Here is a 25,541-nt window from a genome sequence, read left to right on the forward strand (position 1 = left end):
TAATGGCTGTAGCACTCAGAATGTTTTCTTTGTTAGTGGTTATTTATTGAATTCCTTTTCCCCAAGATAAGTGAGATGGATAAACAAAGTAACGCATGAAATTTGGTCCCTATTCTATATAATATACAGTGTTCTTTGAAAGCTGATACAGTAATGTGACTGATTCTTCTGAGTAATTAAGCATTGTCTGCAGCTGTGTGGCACTGTAATTGGGAAATAAATGGCAGGTAACTATGCAGTTTTTTCATGTTAAGAAGCAAGCATTGTCTCACTGAGTTAAACCCATGTTCCCATTGATGTCCAAAATTGTCTCCACATCCTCATCCTCAGTAGGTGCTGCAATGAAAAGGCTTGCTGGATTTCCAGTTCACTTTGAATATGTACAAGTGCAGGATGGATAAAGCAGCAAATGCTGGCTTACTTCAAAACAAGTTTCAGATGCTGCATGACTTCTTGGCTTTTCCAGAAAGCTGCTGGGTTCAGCATTGAGTTGTATGCTCTGATTGACATTTACTGAAATGATTCCTGTTGTGAATTTTTCTGATAGAAAATGTTTTATGCTCCAGTCAGCTTCATAACTGTAATAAAGCTAAGTTTTATTTTTCAGTGCTGTAGCTGGCATTTGTTTTTTGCCCTTTGCTCCTGTATCCTACATGAGTTAGATCAGGATGAGGAGCACACCAGATGCATTAAAACACCTTAAAGCTGTGGTTTGGGTTTCTGCTCTTTATTACTGCTCCTGCTCACTGTTCTTGCTCTTGGATATTTTTAAGACTGTGCATGTTTGAGCTTTTGCTTTGTTTTCTGATGTGCTAATGATTCCAGTGTTTCTAACACAAACAACAGAAAATTGACAATCTTTCCTGCAAGGACTGAAGGAGATGTTTTAATACAGAGAGCAACTGTACTCCAAACGTTTGCCAGTTAAAATCAATTGCTCTTGAATTTAAGTTGTTCTAGGCTTTAATTCTTTTTTTAATTAAAGACTACCTGCTTGGCTAATTTTTCAGATCGCTTTTGCTTGTGAGTGTAAATTCCACTGCAGCAATTCCACGTAACAGCCAAAGTCTTTTTCCACAATGAAGTCTAATAAATAAGAAGCTGGCAATTATAAATTAAAATACAGATGTTTGCAGTAGTTTGAGGTAATGATTGGAGAACTTCACTAGGAAAAATATATTCTTTTCACACACTTTTTCACATGCTCCTTTCAGCTCCCTAGAATCTGAAGATTTGGCTGTTCATTTGTATCCAGGAGCAGTTACTATTCAAGGCGTTCTCAGGAGGAAGACTTTGTTGAAAGAAGGCAAAAAACCCACAGTAAGATTGATTTATTGATTTATTTTTAAGAAAAAGAAAAACCTCATTTTCTCAGCTTCTTCCTTTGCTCAACTCTAAGTACAGTAAATGGCAAACATGCAGTTGATTTAAGCATCTGAGTTCTCATTTGCCTTGCTGATAAAGGTTAGGGTCACTGCTAGATTTTGCATTCTTCTGTTTGGTGGGTTTATTCAGTTTATGAGGATATGCCCGTGATGTAGGAAGTGGAAGAGAAGTGTAATGCAGCTTAAAATTTTGTGCAAATACAGATAACTCTAAAGGTGATGAACATGTTTCATCTTCCTGAACAGTTTATGGGTAGGTAATAACTCTCTTAGTCATTGCACTGCAACTGTCTGATTAATTACAAACCAAAATAGGTATTCATGCCAAAGGAGTATGCTTTATGGCTATGCATAAAATGAAAAAGAAAAGGGGCAAGCATACTCAAGTATATTTAAACATCTCTTTTATACATTATGCTTGTATTTTCCCCTTTCTCCCTAGGTAGCATCTTGGACAAAATATTGGGTAGCATTGTGTGGAACCCAACTCTTCTACTATGCTGCAAAATCTCTGAAGGCCACGGAGAGAAAACATGTACGTAAAACAGGCATATTTCAGTATCAAAATTAGAATATGATTTCCTGATGTAAACCCCGAGATAAGTTTTTAGTATGATTCCTAGTGAGTACTGTCCTGTCTTCCAGTCAGTCGGTTCACCTCGTGCAGATATGCCCTAGTGAAAATATCATGCATGCTCATGTGCTACAACAGGAACATCTGCTTTGCATGTGCCATGAATTTGTACATCTGTAAGGATGGAAAGTATGTCATGGGGTCTGCCTGCTTTTTTGAGGTAGAAGTTGTATCTCCTGATGATTTCTGAATCTTGCAAGAGTTTGCTACTTGAAAACCAAGAAGTCACTGAGACATCATTAGATGTGGCATTAAGCATGCAATGATTTCAACCGATTTCATACGTGTGGTAAAATGAGACTACCCTCTTTTTCCATCTCATCTCATGAACTACAAGTGACTACAAAACACTTCATACATTACCCAAAGAGCTAGCACATCACATGATGCTGGCTTTCCTTTCGTCTGCTGCGACTTCATTTGAAAGAATCTAGAAATACTTTGCTTATATGGGAAAGTAATAAAATGAATTTTCTGTTGCCGTTCCAGGGATGTCATGATGTGCATAGTTCACTTCTGTTTTCATTGGTTAATTATAATGGAAGAGAATGTGCCAGAGATTCTGCTAGGAAACTGGATAAAATTTGAGATACTTGAGTCTTTTTCCAAGTTCGTTCTTTACTTGGAACCATTACTTACAGTTGTCTTGGCCAGTGTTTCAGTTTAATTTATGACAACTGTCACTGAAGAACATTTGCTTTGCATAAAGTTTATGTAATTTTAGAAACTGAGATGTGCTGTAGGATCCTAGAAGGGGGACTGTCTTTTTTCTTTTTGGTGCAAAATACGGGGATTTAATCCTAACGTACTTATGTTCAGAGGGCAAAGATTGGAAGCTTAACGTTTCTGACTTGAAGGCTCCTGAATATTTGAGTTTTCTGTTCCATTTGGAAAGTTTGTGTCATGTATTGTCTTAATCTACAAAGCAGTCGAGTGTTTTCCACTTCTACTGAAAGCAAATAATTAGGAAGCAGTATTCTAATATATTCAAAGTAATTTAATACAAGCTAATTATTGGTAGAAAGGTTTCTTTGCCATATCAATCTACCCCACCCCTACTAACTTCGATTGCTTAGGTGAAAGCTAAACATCCCCCTAATTTGTTAGCTAAGAATGGCAATGCTGGTATGATCAAAGTCTTGTGAGCCAAGCGTTCTGCCTCCAGAGCGTCTTCAGAAAAGGGCATCTGTATAAATGCATTTACCTCTGCTATCAGTGAAAGGCATAAAGGACTGTCTCATTAAAAGTGAACGTAGTTGGAAAGCGCAGACTTGTAAACTATTATGAGCAGAAATGTGAATTACTAAAGCAAATGCAAAAGAAAGAACCGAGAAAAAACTTAGGCTGGCATAATGTCACTAACAATTAATTGCTAGTCTTTCTGGAAACACAAAGAAATTGAAAAGAAATCTTTGTCACGTCAGACTTTGCGCTCTTGTTAATGACATGATGCCTTTAGGCTTTATGCCAAAATTACATTTTGTTTTCTTTCAGGAACAGAGCGTGCATCTTACAAGTCTCTCCTGTCCACTGTCTGTTAAAATCCTGAACGATGGAAGAGTTGTACCATACCTGTACCTATTCAATCAGAAGTTATTTTGAGCTTGTGTATAAATATTTTAAAGCAATCTAAATGGCATGTAGGTGTAGAGAGCTGGGAAGAATTGTTTGGCTGGTAGTGGTGGTGTTTGGAAAGTCAAGGTGTTGAATGTTTATGTGATCCATCTGTTTATTCATTTTTTCAGAATAACCATTTTAATTATGTAGATCACTTTGCCCTTTCTTTAGGAAGAGTGAATGAAGTAAAAAGACAGCAAATGTGAAAAAAGTAATAATAAATTTTTTTAAAAAATTCAAGGTCAATATCTAATCTGTTACTGCAAAGATCTTTTGTCTTGGAGTCTGGTCATATCTATTTGATGCCCATTTAGAATGCTCTTTCAGAAATTATTTTCTGAACCTGTTGAGCTGACTTTTATCTCCCAATTCACAGATTTGTTGCGATACATACAACTAAACTGCTAGCAAACCGAGGGTAGTGTCTAAGAATTAAACATCTCACATCCTTTTCTTCCCCTGTTTATTTGCCAGAGGATGAGCTAGCAGACCAGGCTTACAGACTGAGACTAGGACATACTCAAAATGATAATGCTGGCGTGCTTCTGACTGCTGTGAGCACTGAGCTGAGTTTGAGCAGTATGGAGTCCCTAGGAAAGGGAGATGGAGTGTAGTGCTAACAGAGAGAAATGGCTGCTAGAGCACGTTGGCTTGGTCTTAATTATATGTTTAATTATGTATTTATTTCACTGGTTGTTTCTGTGGAATTGGAATGAATTGTCCAGTTCTGCCTTGAGTTTGTGCACAACTGATGTCTTGCTTTTAGCTGTTGAGGGCAGTGAACACAGCTTGTTCTGTACACAGATGCAAAGCATGTTGGGAAGCCCAGGTCTCTGATTTGCTTGCTCACGTGCAGGGATGATTAAAATAATGTAATACCTATCAGCTACAGTTTGGGCTGTTATTTATTTTGAACAAATCATTCACAGTGGGTGCACATGTACTCCTGCTCTCAAGAGCTTATTTATAGCTCTGAGTACAATCTTTACGGTGAAATGAAGGTGAAAGCTTACCTAATAACTGCTGTAGGAGGTTGGCAAAGGAGGGGGAGAGGCTCCAGTTTATTAAACAGCCTCATCATAGATGGTCAGGAACTTTGTTCAGCTAATTTACTTGTGTTGCACTTCTGGTACAGCTTTTGGTGGCTGGAATATCAGTTTCACTTGAGGGTTATTGTACAGAGGCTCAGCTTTTGTTCTGCAGTCAATGAAGAGGATTTCTCAAGTGTCACGCCCCTGTTCTCATTTGTCTGCAATTTCAGAAAGCAGATTTAATTGAAGTAGAATAAATTGTAGATGGTCCACCAGCTGTAGATAGTTGGTGTATCATTATGTGCTCACTATGCAAATTCTGTCCACTTAAATTCCCAAGAGATCCATTCTGCAAAATAGAGTTTGGAGGCTAGATCTGGGTAGAATTTTCTAACTGTCCATGTTAAATGGATTAAAGGAATGATGCTGTCTACCTGGAAGCAGGTTTCTTTTTCTAAAATTGATACATTGAGATTTACCTAGCTAAAATATTCTAGACACTTACCATTGTCATGTAAACATCTGTCCTTGCAACTTCTTTGCCCAAAGTTTGCTGATGTGGAAGGGAATGCTAGAAACAAACAATAGTTAATCTGCTATATAGGAGTTCCTGGCTAAAGCTCTCGTGGCACATATGTCTTGATTACAGGCATGCTTTTGACTATCCTGCTGCTATTGCCTTAGGCAACCGAGGCTGAGGACTTGGAATGCACTGACAGTGAAAGCAGTTCCAAGCTTAAAGTAGCCAACCTCTTTGGAAAATTACTTCATAATAATGGGCAAGATATATAATTGCAAAATGGGCAAGAAATCACCTCCCTTTTAAACACAGGCAAGCCCGTTGTTCTCACTTCTGTGGTCAAAGGCAAAAGAGTATTCCAGTGTAGGATGTGCTGTAGATATGCATCTGCTCTGAAGGGTACTGTAGGTACCTGGGTGAGACAAGTTTTCTTGTGTTGCATCTACTAAGACAGACTAATAAATATAATGACCTTTGTATTTTTAATAAGGAGGAGGTTTCAGTTGTTACGACAGTATTGGAAAGCTGTCCATACTGAACATGTGGACCTCAGAGCCCAGAGGATGAGGTACAGGAGAATCTCAGAGGAATGTTTGTAAGAAGCTGAAAGCTTAATGGTAGCAACAAAGATGCATCTGTGATCAAACCAGTAGTTGCACAGCTTTAGAAAAGGACAATAATAAAAGTAGACAACTTAAAATTAGTATTAAAGAAAAAGAAAGTATTCTCCTGGAGAAATGTGAGTACATCCATCAAAAGCTGTTAATAATGATTGAGATGGAAAAATCTTGCCAGTTTCTGTGACAACATAGCATGCATGAGAGATTTTTCCATGTTTGTAGGTATTTGGAAAAGCAACAGAGATTTTCTGAGCCTTCACTCAAGAATGAAGCTTTGTTCATTCCAAGCCTTCCCTTGCATTCTGTATCCAGGATTATGCCTATTTATTGGCACTTCAGAAAAATTGTTATTTGCTGCTCAGAGGCTGAGGGAGTGATCTGAATATCAGCTCAACAGGAGATTGAATTTTTGATTTGAAGATTTAAGTAAAAATACTTCTGAGCTCAGAACTGCAGCAGCACATCTAGTTCTGTGAAGCCTTACACTAGAGCTATGGTTTTCTATGCTTATCATAAGAGTTTCGTTCCTGTGGCATGTATAAAAAAAGCTGAGGGACCATGAACATTAAATCACAATGCAGCTTTCATTCCCTTCACATTAACAAAGCAAACTTGCTCTTAGCGTGGCTCCATGCATCAGTGGAGAACGAACTGCCTTGGGGGAACTATGTAAACATGCAATACAAAGCCAGCAGTGCAAAGGACTGGGAAACTGACGTGTGCTTCACGTGATGATGGATTGATGCTAGCAGGAAATGCTTTCCTTGTGTGGAGCTTTTTACTTTCCAGAGAGGCATTGTGATTAACTTACTGTTCTGAAAGTGCTGAGCACTCTTGAGATGGCAGTAAGAATGAAAGAAGCAAGCTCTGGCAATTTCAGGCATGTGATCTTTTTGCATATTGCAGGCTTATTATTGAAACGTATGACTGAGATAAGAAAGAGCAAATGTGTCATTTTAAATGACACTCTAGAAATGGATGCAGTTAGTTCTTAGTGGCACAGATTTCCACTTAGGTAAAACTAACCTGTTAATGCTTTGTAAGACTACTTGAAGTTTGCTTTTGCAAATCCCTTCTTAGTGTAAGTTGTCATCTTATTTTTCAAGGCAATGTCTTGAGTCCATAGGTCCTGAATGTATATGGAAAAAAACCTGTTATCCAGCTGCAAATTTAGTGATACAGCTATGTAATTTACTCCTTAATCTCATGAGTTGTTACCAAAGATGTCTATCACCCAGAAGCAGTAGAATGACTTAAAACTTGACCATAAAACGACTTAATATATGTGGTTCTACAGATTTTCTAAGGAATGGTCTTTTCCCACAGTTTTAGGTACCATAGTGGTATCAAAAGAAACCATCCACGTGAAGTTTAGCAGGCAAGTCTCTTGGAAGAACAGTCTTTACCCTTTTACACTTAAGCTATGTGTTCAAGCATCCGTTCAAAGTTTCCAAGTGTTGTTTCCACTGATGTTTAAATAGTTGAGCTGAACATGACTGATAGGAGCTTGTTGTGGAATGGTTCCTGCAAATGTCACTATGGCAACATAATGATGAGAGTACATAAATGCTGTGTTTAGAAGATAGAGGGTGGACTCCTAAATTATTTTGTACTTGGTTGAAATACTTTTCATGTTTCAAGTATTGACCTAACATTTGTTCATTTAAAGTTCTAATGTGTTTTAAACTGTGGTTTTAAATTGAGGTTTAAAATGTAGGGTGTTGGACAAGTCCCAGGTAGGTGAGCATATATAGACATTATAGTGAGTGTGATACTCTCAAACTAATTAGCAGGAATGATTCCTTTTGCTAATGTTCCCTTTTAACTGGATTTGTAAAAGTTAAACAGTATTATTTCTAAAATGATACAGAGGAGATTTGATACTTAACGCTGTAAGTCTGCTATAAGACATTAATGTGGAAAGTATTCTAGAATTATAAATTCATCTCAATAACTGAAAATATCCTTGGAATTATTTTAGCTGTATGGCTTCTGAAAATACCTGTAATGAAAGAGAGTACCAAATTACTGTGCTAACAAAGAGGTTAGAACAGGGATTTCACGAGGCCAGGACAAAGATGCATCTGATAACAAACAGCACAGAGTAGAGTTGGACCTTATGGGCACAGTGGAGAGGTTAAATATTGCAGAGGGGAGAAGTGCAAGGACTTATCTCAACGTCTGCAGTGGGCACATGAATGTGGGAAGAGGAGATCTGTCAACTGAAGACTTGAGGGAAACTGAATGGATTATTGATATTGAAGAGAGAATGAGTGTGTGAGCAAGCCATGGGAAGTGAATTGTGAGGGTCTACTAATAACAAGAAGACCAAGAAGAAAAATGGCCAAGGTGGGATTTAATGGGCGAGTTGCTTGGAACTGAGAGAAGAGTACTGAGAAGTAGAAAATAATATTGCCCAGCTGGGTGAAAAGGAGAGCAGAATAAAGAAGTTGTAAAGAGAGGGAGTAGCATAGGAGAGACAGTTGTCATGCTTAAATATGGAGGTACAAATTATGTCAATGTATGAGTGATAACTTAGGCAGGAAAACCCCATCGTTCTGGATATCTTCTCAATAAAAATGAGTTATTTACTGGAATATATATGCTCACTTTGAATAGTTGTGGCACAGATTAGTTAAATTTTTCTTTGTTAACAGTGGAGGGGATTAACTTTGCATTTTTAGTGCGTTTTTTAATGATGGTATATTCACACACAAGCAGAAAGATGGTGAGGAATGCTGTGGTATTCATACAGCGTGGTTTAGATGTTGGGTGCCTGGTTTGATGGATTGTGGTATTCCTTTAAATATCCTTTGGATTTAATTTGCTGCGGTAAGGTCTGTTTTCATGAATTCCATGTAAAATTAAATTTATTTAAAATTAAGTGCTGTGATAGTCTTTTGTCTATAATAGTGACACTGAGAGGAAGTGTTCTTTTGAATGCTTGTTCTGTGCAGTCGGTCAGTCTGGCTGAGGCTTTATGCTAGTTTACATCTCTGCTTGCATTTTCAGTTCAAATCCACCCCGAGCAAGAATGTGTCAGTCGTGGGCTGGATGGTGATGATGGCAGACGACCCTGAACATCCAGATCTCTTCTTATTGACAGATTCTGAGAAAGGTAGGCAGCACTCACACAAAGAGCACAGTGGTTCCAAGAATAAATGCTGATTTTGCTGAGGTTAACCTGTGTACCTTAGTCTTCATTACGTTCTAAGTACTGTCCAAAGTAACAACTTGTGTTTTTATTTTAAGTATTCATCTTCATTCTTTCAAACTATATTTAGTTTAGTCTTTCAGAGGCATTTTCACATACATGAAAATGTAAGTAGCCATGAAAAGAGTTTGCTATTCCACTAACACCAGATGCTTGACCAGGCCCCTCTCCCCTCCAAATGAAAAACAAACCACAAAACAAAACAGCTATTCAAATGCAGTGCCATTGCCAGGAAAAACAGTAAAATTCACTATTTTGCACTGAGAAGCCAGAGGGGGGAAAAGAAAAAAAGGAAAAAAAATTCCTTTATTCCATCATAGTGAGTGCCCTGGTTTCAGTTTAAACTGAAGAAAATGTTATTTTTCTATAACTCTACTCAAAAAGCATTATTACGAGCAGTTGTGATGAAGGAGTTTGACATTCCTCATTTTATTTACTTTCAGTCTGAGTACATTTTATTTCAGAGTGTCTGGGCTAGTTTAAGATTATCAGCTTAAACTCAGCAACAGCAGTGTGAAAAGCTTTTGTAATACTTGGCCTTTCTGAATTCAGGTAAGCGCTGTCTGACATGAGATACTGAAAATAATAATCTATCATGTCAATGTCTTTGGGAATAATTTTCAAAGATTTTCAAATGAAGCTTTCTGGAGCGCATTTCTATGCTGTCCTGCACTTAATAAACTAATGTGATGATATACCAAGTTGAAATAATGGCACTGAATAAAAATGTGCTTTTGTTACATAATTCTGAGAAATGTTTTGTTGTTTTTCTTGCTGACACTGGTGTTAGTTGAAATCTACAATGTCCAAAAGGAAGACAGACAAGCTATGACTTCTTGCACTATGTCCAAAATTGTTTATGCTCCTCCACGTATGGCAGTCAAGGTGCAAAGTTGCAAAACCTTTTGCTATTACATGTTTTCATAGCATTCAAATTTAGTTCTTTGACTGTAGATGAGATTTAAATGTAGTATTTGTTGTGTTTCCTAAGTTGTTTTCCCCCCCTACCTTTCTCACTTAGGAAATTCATACAAATTTCAAGCTGGAAATAGAATGAATGCGATGCTCTGGTTTAAACACCTGAGTGCTGCCTGCCAAAGCAACAGACAACAGGTGAGAACAAGACCTTGAGAAAGAAATAGCAGCTGTTAAAAGCTCAGATCTGACTGAGCTTCCAGAGGACCAGCTGTAATTGATGGCTTCACATGAAGAGCAATCTTCTCTGACCGGCCTGGACATTGATTTCACCTGCTTATTGACTTGGCTTAGCTTTTCTGTTTGTCTCCTTTAAAATGACTCCTCAGAGCTGTGATATTGAAGAAAAATCTTGAGGCTACCTTAGAGCAATTTGGAAAGTTGGGAAATGGAAGAAATACTGACAAATCTCAGTCTCAGACACAGTATTTTTGTCACTGCCCGTTTAAAAATGGCAACTCTGTAGTTATGTTGATTGTGTGTATTTCCAAAACATAAAAATTATTTAGATCTGAGTATATTTAAAAGACTTGGGAAACAAAAATAGAATTCTCTTTGAATCAAAAAGGAAGAAAAGTCTATTCTCCAAGCCCTGTTAAATTCTGTTCGCATATATATTGATACTGACTTTTTCATCAGCATAAGTGCATCTTTAACGCTCGTTTCTTCAAATTCCTTTCTTTCTTTGCACATCTGTTGGGTTCCTGAAGCACTGCTGAACTTGCATGGCTTCATACTTAAGAATAAGGGGAAACTAAAGACCTTTCCAAATCCTTCTGTGTATTCTTGTTCAGTTCTATTTCTGACACAAGTCTAAGGAATAAGGAGGGCTGCAGAAATGTCTGAGACGGTGCAAAAGAGTGAAAATTGTGTTCCTGGCTGGAGGAGGTGGAAATAGTAGCCAGTAGTGGCAAGGAGTTTGCAAGAGTGTGGTGACTGCCAGGCAGGCCCCAAAACTGCCTTCTGGTGACAGCTTTTATTCAGTAAGGCTTAACAATTCTATTCAATGCAAACTTGTCTAAAGCATTCTGCTCATGGCTTGTGCAGAAGTGGCAAGCCTTGGGGCCTTTGGGGCCTGGGGAAAAGATGATGGAGGTTTAAAAGAGGGGGAAAAGAGAGGAGAGAGTCATGAAAAAAAAAACCAACCTACCTCTAAGAGACCAACAGCCTCAGTTACTGTTATATGTTGCATACTTTGTTTTCTGGTATGTCTGAATGCAGTTGTACAGCAAGCAGTCTTGCAGCATTAGCTACTCCTAAGAGTCTCCCATAGAAGAAGCAGCTCTTCCTGCAAGCATTAGGCAATAAAGATTGGCTAATAAGCAAAAAATTAGTTTTCAAAAAAACCTTTTGGAAAAAAAAATCCTTTAAATTATTTATCTTGATCTTGATTTTGCCCCTGATCAGTGCTTTCCCTAGAGAGGTGCCTTACAGATCTATTTAAAACAGATCTTTCCTTATTGAGGGTATGGCTGCGTAAGACAAGAGTATGGACATCTACCAAATTGAAGAATACTGGAACTATTTTAACATATATGATTTTTAATTGTATGTAATTATTTTTAATGGTGTAATTTTAACCCAGTTATCATTTCTGCTTCTGCAGGTAAATGCAAGGCAAGAAATAATCTGCTTCAAACCTGACCAGACTGTGCATTTATTGACAGTCATCGGGAATGCAGTGGCTCTTTAGTACCCTGAGTAAACAGCATTTATTGCTTTCAGGCAAATTCTTGATAAGGAGAAATTGGGGATGTAAGCTGTGTAATGCAAGCTACCTTTAATATTCATGAAAGGGAGTGATGTCTGCATCACGCATTCAGGCTTCCTGTGGGAAAAGCCCAGCCAAGTGTTTATGCCTTGTTTTTGTAAATTAGCCCTAAAAATGCTGGAGGGCCTACATCAGTCACTGACCTGTGCCAAATATTTCCTAGCTCGTGGGACTCAAGTGAGAAGGTTCTGCTTGTGTAGTTCAGTCCTGAGATTCATCATGTTAAAGTTGATTTGTCAACAACTCAAAATCTTAAATTTCATCAGAGTTAATAAGATCTAAGGCCATGTAAGAAAATTATAAACAGTGCAGTGGTTTAGTATTTTTGTATTTCCTGCATTTTCTACAACTGTAAGTATGCTTGTACTGTTCTGTACTGACTGGATTAATGATGGTTTCGTTCCCAGCTTTCTCTCCTTCCTCCCTCACCCCCCCCCCCCTTTTTTTTTTTTTTTTGGCAGAATGAGCATTAGGTTGTATGTTTGAACAGGTTGAAGGTCTGTGAAACATTAGGATGTAAGTAGCTGCTACCTAAGTAACATCAGCTATTTGTATTTTTGTTTTCAGGTTCCTGCCAACTTGATGACCTTTGAATAGCAGGCTAATTCAAAACACAACAGAAAAAAAAGAACAATTTGAACCATCTCATAAATGAGAATGAGGTCCTGATGGAAAATGTGCCAGCTGCATTCTGTGCCAGAAGGGAGCCTGTCAAGCCGATCTCCTGGACTCTGGAGCCCTGAACAAAACAAGTAATGGCTGGGGATTAGGGTCCCCCGAATGAAAAATGGAATTGCAACATGAATTGCCATGGACCATGCTTTGTTATATCCTCTGAACTGACCTGTGGAAACCACTGCCTTAAAGAGTGAAAGGAAAAAACAACAATGAAACACCAAATAGTGTGTGTGAAACTTCTGGCGGTGCTGTGCTTGAGTTAAATAGATTGTAGCTTGTTTGAGTTTCTTTTAACTTTGTACTAATTTTGAAAATAACTCACCTTTTTAGGTATTCTTAAGAAAGCAAGTAAACTGGTATTTAAGAGTTGTATCAAAAGCTATGTCTGAACTGGGTAAAAGAGGTGCTGCACACTCTAGAGATGTTCTGTGGACTATACCAGGAGTTCTCAATGGAAGCTTGTCCCAGGCACACTGAGCCTGGAGCAACGTTAATTCTCTCGGACCTACGAGTATATGAAACATAACAAGTGCAAGTTTGAAGTAGCAGTAAGCTTGCAAACTGTAGTACTGTATGGGAGCCACATTCCCTGTGAGCGGGCACTTACACACTAAGAATGCTTTTGGAGCATTGTTACCTAATTCCTGGTTAGAGCATAGTTCACGTGTTCTGGGTGCTTGGGGTGTGTGTGAAAGACAAAACTGAAAGCACTGTTGGCTCAGAACTGAGTGTTTTCTTCCCATTTGTTTCTACACCTCTGTCTCCTACAGATGAAGGTTGAATGACAAAAAAAAAAAACAACCAACAACCCAACATCTTGGTGTAGTTCTTGGAGACGTTTTACTTCTCCAGGTATCTGTTAATCAGCTAGGGACCACTGTCAGTGTATGGTGTTTCATAATATCACTTACAGTCTATATTTTAAAATGATAGAGGCACAATCTCAAGCTTTCATGATCTCATTTGGCAATAATTGATTTTACTATCTGTCTTGGTCAAAATATGACATCGTGTGGTATTGACAATGTAGCCTAAAGTAGACCTTAAATACAGAAGCTCTTTTGATCGTTGGGCAAATAATTTATTAGGTGGGATAATACAAAGAGAAAAAAGGTATGGGACTGTCAAAGTTATATCCTTGACAGGAATAATTCTTGGTCACTGAAATTACTTGGAAAAATAATATGATTGTAAAAAGGGAAACATGCTTTATACATGTGTTTTATGCATAAAAACTTTGATTCTTGCGTTGTTTGGGTTTCCTTGACATCACCTAGATAGCATTTCCTGGATGATTAGTCTTCATTTAACCTTCCAAAACATGGTCTTTGTAAAGCAAGTAAACATTATCCAAAATATGACTCTGAGATATCAGAACTTTGAAGTCTGTGGAAAAATAGTAAATGTTTCATTGACGTTGTGGTTTAGTGGCCATAAATGAGCTTGCAGATTCCACCGTGAATACTCCTTTTTAAAAAGAAACAAACTACCTACCAGTTTGTGGCAGAGTTCTCTGACTGTGTAATAAAGTTTTCTACTAGTAGTGATTATTTTGAAAATGTACAGTTTGTTTCTTGCATCAGAGTAGAAGCCTATGAAGTCACATTTCATTCTCCCCAGAGTTAAATTAATCGCTTAATGGAAATGATTAATTTCTGATTTCTAGGGGGAAAAAATAGAGAAGGAGAATCCAGTCTCACAGTTAAAAACAAACCAAAAACCCACATATTTGGTAATGTGGAGTTAAATGGCAATAAGCTGGATTATGTTTCCAAAAATTGTTCTTGTGAATTGGCACTTGGTAGAAAGAAAACAGTAGAAGGATATTTCTGTCAGAGTTGCGCCGCAAGCAGTGTGGGAATTTGTGTCCCTCTGCAATTTTTTTTTTTCTGCTTTGGGGAACGAACAGTCTGTTCTGATCCTGAAGTCATGTATTTTGAAAAGGGGTTGCTTGTGCTGAATCCCTCTTCAATTCACACATCACCCAAGTTAACCCATGTTGGGTGCATAGTGAAGACGACATCTTCGTAGCCAGCAGTGTTACTGTAGTAGACTTTGCACAACATCAGTTTTGCTTTTTCGTTTCAAAAATTATTTAATGTGTGTTTTCTTCTCAGCAGCTAGATGTTTGTTTTTTGTTTTTTTTTTTTTTAAACATTGTGGATAACAGCCCGTGGATGTTGAATTTTTAAATAAGCTCTTATAGAGTCATTGCAGCATAACTGTGTCTGCTCTTCTGTCAGCGAAAGGAAACGTGCATCTGGGAGCCACAGCCTGACATCACACAGCTTTACTGAAGACAGAGCCAGGTCTGAAGGTGTCATTTATTATTGTTTTTTTTTTTTGTTTGTTCCAGCTGTTTTGAATTAGGCTTTTGTGGTAGGAGGATAGTGGGGAAAACAGTTCACAAATCATCGTTTAATGAGTTGTTGTTACCAGTCGTAATTGTCCTTACGCCTCCTGCTGTCTTTGGTTTTCCTCCCTCAGATAATGCTGCTTTCTGTGGGAGAGACGGAATATTGTGGGAGTAGTTTCTTAAAATGTGTAGCTGGGATAATTGGAGTGATTAATGACAACACAGAAAGCATTATTGGCACTTGTTGCAGTGAGTAGTTCAGTACTTTCCTATGGTTGATCTCATGTTTGTTCAAGTAGTCTTACAGGGCAACACAGCTACTGAAATGTTATAGACTTTGACATACGTGGTGCTCAGGAAGAGGTGGTGGTTTGGTTCCCTGAGGGAAAACTGCCTCAGCTCAGCGTTGGAAAGACTTGGACGAGTCAAATACACTGTAAAGAACACAGTAATGTTTTTTGGTTTTGCTTTTTTTCTTCACGCTTTAAAAAAAGGAGGTTAAAAATATGCGTTTAAATCAGTGCTTAGAAAGAAGGGGCAGCAGTGAGGTCCTGTTATTCAGGTAAGACTGTTACCCAGACTATTTCAGTTAGTTAACAGTTTGTGTATTTTCTCATGCTCTCTTTATTTTGTTAATGACTGATGAAGCTCTTCAGCTAATATTTGTCACTCCAATTTCACAATATTTTGGTTTGGAAATTAAAGGCATCCCTTACAGTTCCTTGATTGCAGGCATATGAATGAAAAGTACTCAGTGTAGATCCTCCTGGCCAGGCTTCCCATGTACCTGTGAGTCACCTGCTGAGCGCTCACTGCTTTGCACTGACAATCTTGGGGGACACTGAACAGTGGGGGACGTCAGGTTTGTCAAATTGGTGCAGTGCTCTAGAAATCTACAATGCCCTTGGTACTGATTTATTTTTTTATTACTTACTGCTGACTTTTCCCTTCCTAACTTCCTTTGCTAATTCTTACAAGCTTTTTCAAACCTGACTTCTGTTTCAGTATACTTTGACAGCAAGTAAGGAGATTCAGTTTTGAAAAACATTGATAATATGAGTAAATAGAGCTCTTCCCAGACATGTATTTCATTTTGCAGGCATTTCGTGGCACAGGCATATTGCTCAAGCTGCTAAGATTCATTAAGTATTTAGGTACAAGTTGCGAGCGTTAAAACTACAAACACTAAATGAATGCATGTAAATACTTAATGAGCTTTAGTACTCATCTTTGAAATTGTCTTACTGTTAGCTTTTTAAAATTACCTTTAAAATCATATCCTATGTGAGAAAGATCTGATCAGGAAGCTAACAGCAGACATTTTGCATCTCGGCAGCTTGCACGCTGAGCAGCCCCCAGTTATGCCATTACAGCCTGTTGTTCCAGCCTGCTGCTTGATGGACCAGGGTCTCTTCTGGGAAATCAGCTGATTGACTTTCCTCCTCTGAACTCAACTGCAAAGCCCTTGTACTTTTACCCAGAAAAGCATTAATAGAAATATGCTTATTGGTGGTAAGAAAATAAATAGCATAAAAGAACGCAGCATGATTTTATTAGCCAGCTTTTCCTCACTAGAATTCAGTATCCCATCTGGGTTTTTTTGGGGGCAGCATCAATCTCTTCTAGTTGCATTTTCTACCTTTCCAACAGTACAGTCCTCTTCTGCGAGATGTAACAAATGTTAAAAGGAAATGCTTTCCGTTCCAGCAGAAGTGATTGCAGCCTTTTGTGCTGCAGAGGCACTCTAGGAGGTGAGGTCCCTTTGGACAGACAGCAAATCCATCTCATGGTTTTGGATTAACTTTAGCAAATCTTATCCAAATCAAGGTAAATCATGGGATGTCATTTCTTACGGCTCTGTCAGTGGCATTTTTCTTTGCTTTCTACTTCTGATTTTTTTATGCTAAGTCACTAGACTTTTCCATGGCTGGCTGTAGTGTGCTGCATGTTAAAACATCAAGACATTAGTGCTGGTACTAAATCACATCAGCTAATTGCCTGTTCTGCCTATGACATCGTGTTCTAAAAGCATAGTTATTATTTACGTATTGCCCTTTTTCTTTCAGTTTTCCTCCAAAAATGGCTCGTGGAGAAGCTGATGGGGTTGGGAAAGTTCTAATTGAAGAAGCTGCATGAGTGGACCTAAAACTTGTTAGTAGGGATCACTGCTCGTGCTAATTTGTTATGTATCCAAAGCAGAGTGTGTGTTTGGGTTAAAGGAGGACTTTTGTCAGTGCCTTGTTATTAACTTGAATACTGATCCTGTTCCTTCAGTGCTGAGAGTATTGCACACTTGTGAGCTGTGCCCTTGGTGTGACAGGGGGTAACATTCCCTACGGTCATTGTTTCTGCAGAAGAGTTTAGCTGCTTTGGGCAGTGCAAAATAGCTGTAGCTTGAGTTGCTGTAGTATTTCTTCTGTCACTGAATGGTTTCTCTTTAGGAGAAATGCAGCAGTGTTTGGTGGCTTGGGCTCATGCGGCTTTTACCAGACGTAGCTCAGACTTCCTTAAAATTAATTTATTTTTATTTGGTATGTGTCTGAATGGATGTAGTAGTGGAGAAGGAAACCTGAAAAGGATTGTCTGAGTCATGGCTTGGAACATAGGAGCCTAAGAGCTCACGTGTTTAGAAATGAGTGTGCTTCTTTGTCCCGTTTCCTTTCATTTAAACATCGAAGGGTGTAGTTATGAGAGGATTTATTTCTTAACAGGCTTTTTGTCAACATAAAAACTACAGAGAAAAATGTTTGTGGGAAGAGAAGGCTGAATAAATCCATCTGATTCTTTCATAATAGCCCATAAGCTCAGTTATGTGTATTACGCTTCTGGTGCCAGCACGAGGTAGAGAGGACTATCCTTTACTGAAACAACTGCTGCAGATTGTTTTAATAGCGAGGCTTTATAGGCATCAGAAGGGGAAATGAAAGAATATGTTCTTCATAGGGAATTAAATGTTATTTTTCTGTTTCCCTGCATCCTTGATAAAAACAATGGCAGTTTTACTGTGGTGTTAATGGATGTCGGAAAGGGAAGGATAGCATGAAGTTTTATCTTATGCTTTCTAAACATCTTTGGAGATGGCAGAATGGTTCAGTTAAGGGAGAAAAGCCAAATCATTTAGGTTAGCTACTCATTGAAGAAAAGAGCTTGAAGTTATGTTATTAAGAAAAAAGTAATTAACAGAAATTCCTGGTCATGTTGTGGTTGCGGCTGCTAGCCTGATCATCCTCTTGAATTGCTTAAAGCATCGTGAATATTCCATTTCCCTTTTGTGTTTGCTTAGCATGTTATTTTTCTTTCTTTGGGTAAGTTCTGACCTTGAAATATGTTTCTTGAACGTATCTCTTATCATTCCAAAGCCTTTGGCAGGTAAAACAGAAAAGCAGTATAAATTGATGAAATAAAACATTGAAAGGAAGGGTTCTAGGTTGCCTTGCTTGCAGGCACCTCTGTGCGTGTACAGGAATGTTTGCATTTAAGCACTGCTGTACTCGAGTGTAAAAAGCACCAGGAATCACATCGACGTTTTATAACAAACCTTTAAGGACCAAGCATCACTGGAAGAGGGGATCAAGGTTGTCATGCAGTAAACGCAGCCGTTTGTAATATTCTCTGCTGGCGTGAGGCGTTGCAATGGCAGAGTGATTGCACTATGATCTCATGGAGTGATGTGCAGTTTGGCTGCCCTCTAGCCTATTTTTTCTTCAACATTTTTAATACTTTACTGTGTGTGTGCGTGTGTGTGTGTGAAAACTGTGTGTTCACATAAGCTAGTTTAAATGAATTGAAGTACAGGTTTCAAAAAGCTTTCCTATTGAAATAAATGATTTAAAAGACGGCCTGTGTCTGAAGTTTTGATTTCTCTTGCCAAGAACTGCATGGATGCAACCACCATTTTTTTGCTGTGTGGAATTTGACTGTCTTTTGGAATGGTGCTGGGGTTTGTAGAACTCTTCTTGGTGAACCTCTGGAATACAGCAAGTAAGTATTCCACTGTCAGCTGGTACATAAGAGCCCATAAGCTAGCAGGAAAATGCAGCTCATTGAAGAGATTTGTGCTGCTTTTGTTTTAGGGATTATTCAGTTAAATTGTGTGTTTTTCTGTCCATTGCAGTTTATCAGATTTTTCCCATTTATAGGTATGATGAATTAAGCTCGCTGAACACAGATCTCAGGCAGATTGGTTTTAACTTAAGGACGTGGAGGATAAATAAAAATGAAGAACAAATGAACAGCGGGAAAGGGATTGTACTTCATTAGCTTTTTGGTTCATGTTTTCTCTACTTTCTCTGCCTTTTTATTCCCCCTAAGCCCTACTAAGGGATTGTGCAGCCCTCAGTGTGAAATGCTGTGGGGTCACTGCTTGTCAGATTGTGAGCCTTGGGCTCCTTTCCTCTTTTTCCTTAATGGAACAATTTATTTCAAATGTACATACAAAAGGAGCAGGGCTAAAGTAGACTTCTTTTGTTACTTCCAAATTATTTTTTTTTTCCTTTTTGCATGTGAAGGAACCCAGGTGGAGGGAGGGAGAGGGCTTTGAGTCTGGGAGAAGTGGAGGAACCAAACCACAGCAAGGTGCTGCCAGAGGCATGGAATAACTGAGCTGAAAGTAGATCATCTTTATGTATTAATCTCAGATTTTGTGAGTGAGAATGTTAGGTACCAGATGATATCCAGATGTAAGCAGATGATATTGTTCTGGCATGAACTGTGTGCCTTGATTGAACAGTGGAAAGACCTGTTTTTGTAACAGCAAATAAATTGCATACAGCAGACTGAGTCCATGCTTCTACCTTGTAATGCTGTTTTCACTTAAATTGAGCATTATTACCAAAACATGCATCCTCATAAACATAATGCTTATCTTTTGCTGGTATTTGCCTTTAAGTTCCCAAATTTTTGTTCGATTTGGAACAAATTGAAGATCCTAAGTCATCTACTTTCCCTGACCTGGTACAAGAGGCTGTTAGCTGCTGCTGTGCAAAGCTCACCTTTACTGAAGGTCTTTATTTGGTACGTGTAACATGATAGAGTATCTTAGGAACCAGGTAACATGTTCCAGAGTATAAGAGTGAAGCTTTTGTTTTGAAAGGTTCCAAAGGGCTTTGCATGAAGGTGATCTGCAAAGGGAAAAATGAAAGTATTTTTTCAGATTTTATTTCTTGGGCAGCAAAACACAAAGGGAGCCCAAGCCGTTTTAAAGCTGAAGAGAGATCTCATGCAAGAATACAACAGCATCAAACTGCTAATATCTTCCATTTTCTTTTAAGGCAGGAAAATATCTTACTACTTTTATAGAAGAAGGATAAGTTGAACTGTTGTAAGGTCAAATAATATAGCTAAGCATTTAGATAGATATATAAAGAAATATTGTAAGATATTGTAAAAGCACTCTGCAACCAAGGATAACCTCTGGCTTATGCGACTCGTGGCATGACCATGCAGAACTTGTTTAATGGTTTAGAGTACAAGAGAAGAGCTCTGTAGAAATGTTCTAAGCAAACGTGGGGAGAGGGAGCTCTTGCCTTGCACAGGAGCACACACAAAGCAGTGGCTTAGAGTGAAATTTACTGTATCGTGAATAGCTCAGTAGCATTATGAAATAGTACTGGGAAAAGCATAAGCAAATCCTGAATTTCCCAGAGCTGAAGTAGCAGTATGGGCATAAACATATAAGGAGAGTTAATTCAAAGATTGTCTAAGTGGTGCTGATAACTGTGATCTGTTGCATTACTTGATTGTGGCTATTTGGTGTTGACAAGCGTTTAGAACCTTTGACTTATGCTGTTTATCCAAAATACTGCTATAGGAAGTTACCAAACTGAAGTCAGTCTCGTCTCACTGATCAGTGCTCCACTGGACTGAAACCTATTATCTGTAATCATATCGGTGCTGCTGTTCCTCTCACGCCTTATCATTGATACCTGTGCTGCTGTGGAGTAAATTTTTGGCAGTTTAAGTGGCTTCTGACAGTTAATGATGGTGCTCTGAAAGCAATATAGCTTGATTGTTTACATCTCATACAACATAATAAGGGCTGTCATAAATCTTTCTGCTAGTCTTCTAATTTTCTTGGTGTAATCCATCCAAGCTCCAGCCATGCTCATTTATGAGGATCCATCACGCAGAAGTCTGTCTGTGGGAACTTAGTGTTCCTATAAAGCCTGTGGCATTCCAGTTTGACTGTGGAAGCAAATTTTCTTTTACAGAAATCGGTATTAGCGTGGTGAAAGAGGACAGGTGGCTCTAGAGATGTCAGAGGTTGCAGAATACAGCAGCTTTTCCCAGAAGTGTCTCATGTACTTGAAGAGAACTACGTTCAGCAGTACGTGCAGCACTGTTCGTATTTAATGTCTTTGATGTCAGAAAATAAGAGCTTGTTCTATTCTCATTTAATCTAGAGTCTTGCTTCCAGCAGTGTCTGGACACTACAGTTCCAGAGAAAGGATGAGCTGTTCCTGGGGCCTCTTGCCTGCAGTGCTGTGTGCCACCAAAGCAGTAGATGAACTCTCACTGTCGACTGGAAGCAAGGTTGTACGTGAAGATCTCACTGATGCTTACTTTGTTACATATCCTGAAGTTTGGAAGTGAGGGAAGTGGAAAAGGAGGGGGGGATGTGGTGCTTTTTGTCTCTGTTCAGAAAGAATGGTTTTCATAAAGGGCTTGAAGCTGTACATGTAAGATGATAAAGAGCAGAACCAACGTGGCATGAACACACAAGCTTAGAGCCAATGTGAAATTTGCCCCAGGCTTGGTCTTAAATCATAGTTTACGTCTTGTCACAGACATCTGTATATTATTACTTATTTTCAAGAAGATTTCTTTTTAGAAGTCAAAGTAATGCCTAAACAAAAGGTTATTGCAAGCAGCTTTGTGTTTAATTTGTGAGGTGCTGCAATAAGGAAACTATTTGAGGATAAAGGTATTAGCTATTTGGTTATTTGAGAATAACTGCTAGCCATTACACACGGACATATCGTGCTTGCTACTATGGTATCTTACAAATATTTACTAAACAACATCCTGCTTAAATCCTATTCCTTGTTATTCTTCCAGTTCCATTTGACTGTATGAGAACTGCCAAGCAAAGTGACCTGATGATGGCTGTAAGATGGGGAAGCTGTTCCTCATGAGTGGCGGTGCCTTATCGCCCCATTCTTAGTCTCAGCAAGAAGTTAGGTGTCTCTCCTTACCGGGTGGTTCATCAGCAGGTCTGACTGCCTTACAGGAGCAATTGGTATGGCACTGTCATTTTGCTACAGATGGAGAAACTGAGGCATAACGGAGAAGAAAAAAGCATTGTGGTTGGTGCGTAACAGTAATAGTAGTGCCAGGCTGGAGATTAAGCCAGCTCTGCTGAGATTTTATCCAATACTTTCCAGTGGGTCATAAATGCATAAAGTAATCAGGCAAGGACTTTGTCAGAGCACATCTGCTCCAGTGTTTCTGGTAAAAATACATCCGTTATCCCAATTAAATCATATGGTCCGGCACTGATGATGTGTGAAGGTAAAGCCATCAGTGGCCTGGCTGTGTCTTTCAGACAGACCAAGAAGAATGTTGGGCAAGCTAAATCCATTTAATTTCTGGTGCTGCCAATGCTGGATATGGGTGTATGTGGAAGTGGAGCCCCAGGGATTTCAGTGGGGGCTCCGTGTGGACAAAATGATCTCTTTCGCTCAAGGAAGCTTATAATATCAAAACCACTGTAAGAAAATGGTCTCTGTACAAAGCTTACCGAGATGAAGGTTTTCTGATAGCATGTCAGTTAACATTCCCAAGAAGTGGTTTACCTAAGATTAATAATGCATTTGGAGGAGGTCTGTGAGATAGCCTGCTGCTTGTGTCAAGTCTCCTGCCAGTCTCAGAAGGGAGGGGTAAGTTGTATTTTCCTCTTGCTGTTCTGCTTGCATGAAAGTGAGCTGGGAAAATAAGAGTAAAGTAGTTCCTTCAAGTAGACGAGGTAAGGAGAAAGTGGTTGACCAGGTCTAATGCAAAAAAGAAACACAAACCTCTTAATTCACCCTCATGCTAAGGCGTTGCGTTGGTTTTTTTTTAAAAGGAGGTAACAGAAGTCATGCAAAGCTGTATACGTTTGTTTTCTACAACAGTGCTTTGTTTCCTTTTGGTCCTTTAAGTCCTTTTTCAGTACTGGAAATAAGCAGCCACATAGAGCCGTGTTTCTCCCTGCTGCTGTGCGTGTGTATGAACAGCTTCCAAAGGAGGCTTTTGTGGGGCATCAGATTGGTTTACCTTGGGCTCAATGAGTCCTTCAGTTAGGCTTTAATATATTATTCTCCCTGTCATTTCTACTTAGATAGTGACATCGAATGCTCCGATGATATCAACCCATTATTTGTTCCTTCATTGCCAAGTATTTGGGATGGAAACGTAGCAGGCAGTTAGATTAAAATAAAAATATCCTGCTGGCAAGGAAATAAATTGAATTAAGTCAGTGCTGCTCTGAATGTTGGTAACTGTGGATGAGTTTTCATGGTTCATTCTGAAGAGCTACCGAGGCACCCAGCACTTCATATATTAATGCTAAATTACTGTTGTTAAGTTTATTTCTCAACTCCCTTTAGTATTTAAAAAATGTATTATCCCCACATTGCAAAACTTGAAGGAGCTCTTTATCCATACCCCGGAACACAAGAAATGGAAAAGCAGCATCTAAAGTAAGAGGAGATTGTCACACAAACAACTGCGCGCAAACTGGCTGTGAATAAAAGATGTTCCGAGTCAGCAGGGAGAGGGAAATCTCCTCTTAGAGCTTCTCAAGGGAAGTGTGGGGACCAAGGCCCTCGGGCTTTCTGTGGGGCTGAATCAGATCATGAAAGAAGCTGTAAATAGGTGAGCAGTCCCAAGAGATGGCACTTAGTCACATAGGAAGTCTGTTCCATGCGGCAGTCTTTTAGGAGCAGGCTCAGAGATTGTTAAATATTGAAGGAAATGTGAACTTCAAAAAGTGGGTTTTTTTTAATTTAAATATCATAACAGTTCTAGTGTGTAAGGAGCACAAAGCATTGAGTTCAATTGCACTGAAGGGAGAGCATTGCCTGGCTAGAACTCCTACTGAGCATAAAAGTGAGCTCATAGGGTTGCCCAGATCTTTCTTATCTTCTGCCTTCTATTGAAATACGAGTTCTTAGGATGTGAATTTTCAAGCCGAGATGTCTGCACGTTAAATAATTGTCTGCACATTAAATAATTTGAGCTTTCAAAGAGCTCTGGGCCTTTGCTTACCTCATCTTAAACTGTAGGGATCTGAACTACTCAGAAAACACGAATTTACGCATCTTTTCCAAAGGTGGAATCTGGTTCCTTTGTTTGTACTGGAAGATGGATCAGAGCTGGTAAACAGACATTTGGTGCATAGCTAATTATGAGCTATGGAAAAAATATATATTTTTTTTAGTTTTTTCTTAAAAGATCAGGCTTAGGATTTAAAGTCGTAACACATTTATTGTGGTAATGCGAACTGAAGTCCCGTGAATCGAGGACCATAAGGGTTCCATTAGCACACATGGAAAGTAGGGTCGGATCTGTAATAGCACTGACAGTGCGTCCCATTCAGGAGCATTACTTTTTAAAAATTAAGCAAACCTCTCAAGTGGCTTAACGTTTAGCTGACAGTGCCAGCACGCTTTAATTTCCATTAAACCTGAAGTTGCCACACTCTCCATTTTAAATGGAAATAGTGTTCTGCTGATGTCACTGGTAAGCTTTCTTTTCTCCCAGTAAAAATGTTTGTGTTACAGTGACTTCTTGACAGGAAATCCCTGAGAATACGTTTGTCTTGGTGATCTGCTTCAGATGAAAATTGCTATACCAGTCAGCTTGTGGGAAGATAAAACCTACCTTTTTTTTTTTTTAATTCTGTCCATTTAAATCCAACATACATCAGTGTTGGAATCAGCGTGGATTCTTTCTGCTTGAAAGCCTCTGGGAAGAGATGTCTCAGGCCAAAGAAGCTCAAAGGCTGCTTCTAATTTTGTTGATTTCTTTTTTAATGTAATTTTTTTAAGTGATATCTATGGAACGTGTTAGCCACAAATTTGGGAAATCTGCCTTGTATCTCAGTCTTCTGTTTCTCCTGTTCCCTCCGCTGGCCTCAAAGCAGCAGCACAGCTATGCCAAGATACCCAGGTCTGTTTTCTGCACTCCATCCTTTCAGCCCCATTGGATGCTCAGTAGGAGCTGCTCAGTTCATGCATGCCGTGTGTTCTGCCTTCAAAGAGCTTTCCATCAGGTGAGAGGCACTCTGCTTTTTGCCTGTTTCAAATGTACCCTTCCACATGTCCTATAAGATGTCCTCACACACCTCTCCAGGTATTCAGGGAAAAGAAGTCCCTATTTCTGTTGCCATTGGACTCAATGCTTTGTACATGAGCAGTGGTCCATGGTGAGACCACTCAGGAAAATACTTTTAGCTATGGTTTCCAGCACAAGAAATGTTGCTAATCTGAGCTTAAAACATCAAGTTTGGCTGCTGCACAGCACTTTCTCAGTTGATTCCTTATTATTTAACACTTCTCTGAAGTTCAAGTCTTTTTTTTTTTTTTTCTCTCCCCCCTTCAATACAGCCTTCATCCAAAAGACACTGCCAAATGCTTTACAAGTAATACAGAGGAAGAGAAATTGTTTCTGGCATTTCTTGCAGTAGTCAGCCCTGAGCATCCAGGTTACCCAGCTCACAAAATACAGAACCTGATTTTGTTAGGATGTACAAATACTTCT

At 38.9% G+C, this 25,541-nt stretch overlaps 1 protein-coding gene across 14 annotated transcripts in view; it reads left to right on the top strand.

The window, feature by feature from the left end:
• The window catches only part of RALGPS2 (Ral GEF with PH domain and SH3 binding motif 2), a 133,851-nt gene extending 119,856 nt beyond the window's left edge, over positions 1-13,995 (top strand). For all 14 annotated transcript variants that reach the window (XM_031595576.2, XM_031595581.2, XM_090145995.1 and 11 more), the window contains 5 exons: positions 1,215-1,320; positions 1,828-1,920; positions 8,820-8,925; positions 10,043-10,134; positions 12,335-13,995. In XM_031595576.2, coding sequence (XP_031451436.1) covers positions 1,215-1,320; positions 1,828-1,920; positions 8,820-8,925; positions 10,043-10,134; positions 12,335-12,364 — 427 coding nt within the window. In that variant the 3' untranslated portion in view covers positions 12,365-13,995. The remainder of the gene's footprint in view (positions 1-1,214; positions 1,321-1,827; positions 1,921-8,819; positions 8,926-10,042; positions 10,135-12,334) is intronic.
• Positions 13,996-25,541: the final 11,546 nt, after the last annotated feature.

Source organism: Phasianus colchicus, chromosome 9 (genome assembly GCF_987193195.1).
Source record: "Phasianus colchicus chromosome 9, bPhaCol1.hap1.1, whole genome shotgun sequence".
Lineage (NCBI taxonomy): Eukaryota > Metazoa > Chordata > Aves > Galliformes > Phasianidae > Phasianus > Phasianus colchicus.